Below are 2,500 nucleotides of genomic sequence, written 5' to 3' on the forward strand. Positions count from 1 at the left end.
CCTTTCTTTCACTCCTTCTTTGGTAGGCTATGACGCATCAAGATTATTAGCAACCTTCAGCAACCAAAATCATCAAAAAACTCCTTACTCTCCTTACAGATCCTGTACGCCAAAGCAGTGGAGGAGCGGAGCATGACTTTTGAGCGTTCTCTTGAGATGGGTCGGGAGCATGTCATGCGGGTCAAGGGGCTCATCCTTCGCTCGGCGCTCATCAAGAACCAAATCCACGTGAAGAGTCCGCCCCGAGAGGGAGGGGGTGGCGGAGGGCAAGGGGGCGGAGACGTGACCATGGCAGCCACCAACAGTTCGGCGGCCGCTCCCAGGAACTAGATACTATTATTATCATTATTACGCGAGCGGTACCCAGGCTGTGTTGATACTAGACCTGTGCTTAATTGTTTTGTTGTTCGATCCGACCGACGTGCTCTCTTGCCCGCGGATCTGGCCACCCGAACAATAACCATTGCTCATCCGAGATTTTTTCCACTCTTTAGCGTCAAGCCATTTACACCAGTCTGTTCTTGTCTCCTGTGGCAGAGGATCCAAATGAGAGAGAATGAAGAAATGTAATAAAATATAGATAAGTCTGATATTTAATAAATCTTTTTAAAAATTCAAAAAAGGAAATTATGTTTTTGAGAGTTCTAAACATGTGACAACTATGCAAGGGTTCTGTGACACTCTTGCCTTCATCCTCAATACAATTTCAAAAACATCGCAGTGTGGAAATAAGGCTCCATTGCTTGTGGTGATTCTCCTGCGATGACCACGTCGGATGAACCTCAGGAGCTTGGTGAACTCTGTACCAATACTATTTACTTGGTGTTGTTTATAAAGCTATATTGTATAGTAAGATACAGAAAGAACAGAAGGAAAAAAGTAAAGTGCTCATGGAGATGTCAGTGCATATTTATAACTTCACAACCAAAGCTGCAATCAAGGGTTGATTTATAGCAGGTTTGACATGCATGACCTTGTAGTTATGTCAGTATTATTTCTTTAGTTTACATTGTGTATTTATATATTGGTTATTTTTTTATTTTCTTAATGTTATGTAAGATGTTTAAGTTAGTTCCTAAGCATACAGAATATTTATATTCTTGGAATTTGAGAAATGGTGATTATTATTTTTGAATTTGTAATGTTTTTATTTTCCATTTCTTCTTTCTTTCTTTGCAACTTGAAATCACAATGTGGTCATGCCTGTTAGAAGTGCTACCAAGTCAATACATACCTTTATTGGTTTTTCTTGTTTTCTCCTGTAGCTTGTGTTAATAGCTCCCATTACCTGTTGTGTATTTATTGTGTTTGAGAACAAATTTGTTTTGGTATTTGCATGTCCTCATTCACAGACAAAAACCACTAGTCTTTATATGAATGAGAGGCGGTCAAAAGTTTTGTACATTTTACTGACCGCGATTCAGCAGGAGATACAGGCCTGTTATTACAGTGCTGTAACATGACTTTTTTTCTGTAAGTGCAGAAATTAGTTATTTTTATGCTTGAAAGAAGTACAGTGTTCCTAAGAAATGCACTGCCTAGTGGTTACAGAAGAACAGTGGCCAGTTGTTGTAGGCAATGTTCTTGCCTGTAATGCTTGGAATTTTAAAAATCACACTATGAGCACAGAAGATCATGCATAGTGTAATACTACAATATTTGTTGAATTCACTGTCGTGCACCCTAGCCAGGTTGCCTCAGTCTCTTCAGAGTCTCTGGATGTCTGGTCTCAAAACATAAAATGAGAAACTTTAAGCCAAATAATCCTTGCTCTTGTGTCAGCACTGCTTGAGGCTTGCTACCAGTGTATTTGTCAAGGGAAGAGCAGCGTATTCTCACCTTTACGAATGCAAATTGTCATCGGAATCCAGTCACATTTTGAGAGATATTGTGGGGAGAAATGGATACTTTTCCCACCCTAGTGTGTTTCATGCAAGCCTTGAATTTGAGCTGCATTGTTGATGAGTGGCTAGGAGGGGAAAAGGTGATTTTCTATTGAAGATAGTAAAACTAATAACACTGAAAAGGCTTTTTCCTTTCCTTTCCTTTTCTATTTAATAATATGTATTGTGTTAGTTGTTGATATGGAACGAGATCTGTATTGGTCATAGATGGACAGTAAGGCTTTATTAGTAAAAAATGAGAATAAACATAAATTGTGAAGGAATATCAACTGCCTCAATACAATGACTGCTGTGATAGCATTGATTATTATTACTTTTAGTGTTAGACTAACACACAGGTTCTGTTGACCCCTAAGGCTTCATTTGAGGAAAGAAACAGTTGCTAACATCTGGATTAGATAGCGAAAGTGCAAATTTTACATTAATTTTCATAATCATGACTACTTATTAATGCTACAATTACTATTTTCACTACAAGAACAATTATTATTGCTAGAATTATAATTGTTGCAAAGATTTTTCCCCTATTTGAATAAAGAAAATACATTATTGATGCAAACATGTCTCAAAATTAGTGAAGCTGATGTCAAAATTTC

The 2,500-nt window shown here is 37.9% G+C and overlaps 1 protein-coding gene across 1 annotated transcript in view; it reads left to right on the forward strand.

Annotated features, from left to right (window-relative positions):
- CSN1b (COP9 signalosome subunit 1b) overlaps window positions 1–2,026 on the forward strand; it is a 19,856-nt gene extending 17,830 nt beyond the window's left edge. The window contains exon 12 of the mRNA XM_086555600.1: window positions 100–2,026. Coding sequence (XP_086411726.1) covers window positions 100–330 — 231 coding nt within the window. The 3' untranslated portion in view covers window positions 331–2,026. The remainder of the gene's footprint in view (window positions 1–99) is intronic.
- Window positions 2,027–2,500: the final 474 nt, after the last annotated feature.

This window comes from Penaeus japonicus, unplaced genomic scaffold, assembly GCF_977035675.1.
Source record: "Penaeus japonicus unplaced genomic scaffold, GWHDUDI00000001_assembly GWHDUDI00000031, whole genome shotgun sequence".
NCBI classification, from domain to species: Eukaryota; Metazoa; Arthropoda; class Malacostraca; order Decapoda; family Penaeidae; genus Penaeus; species Penaeus japonicus.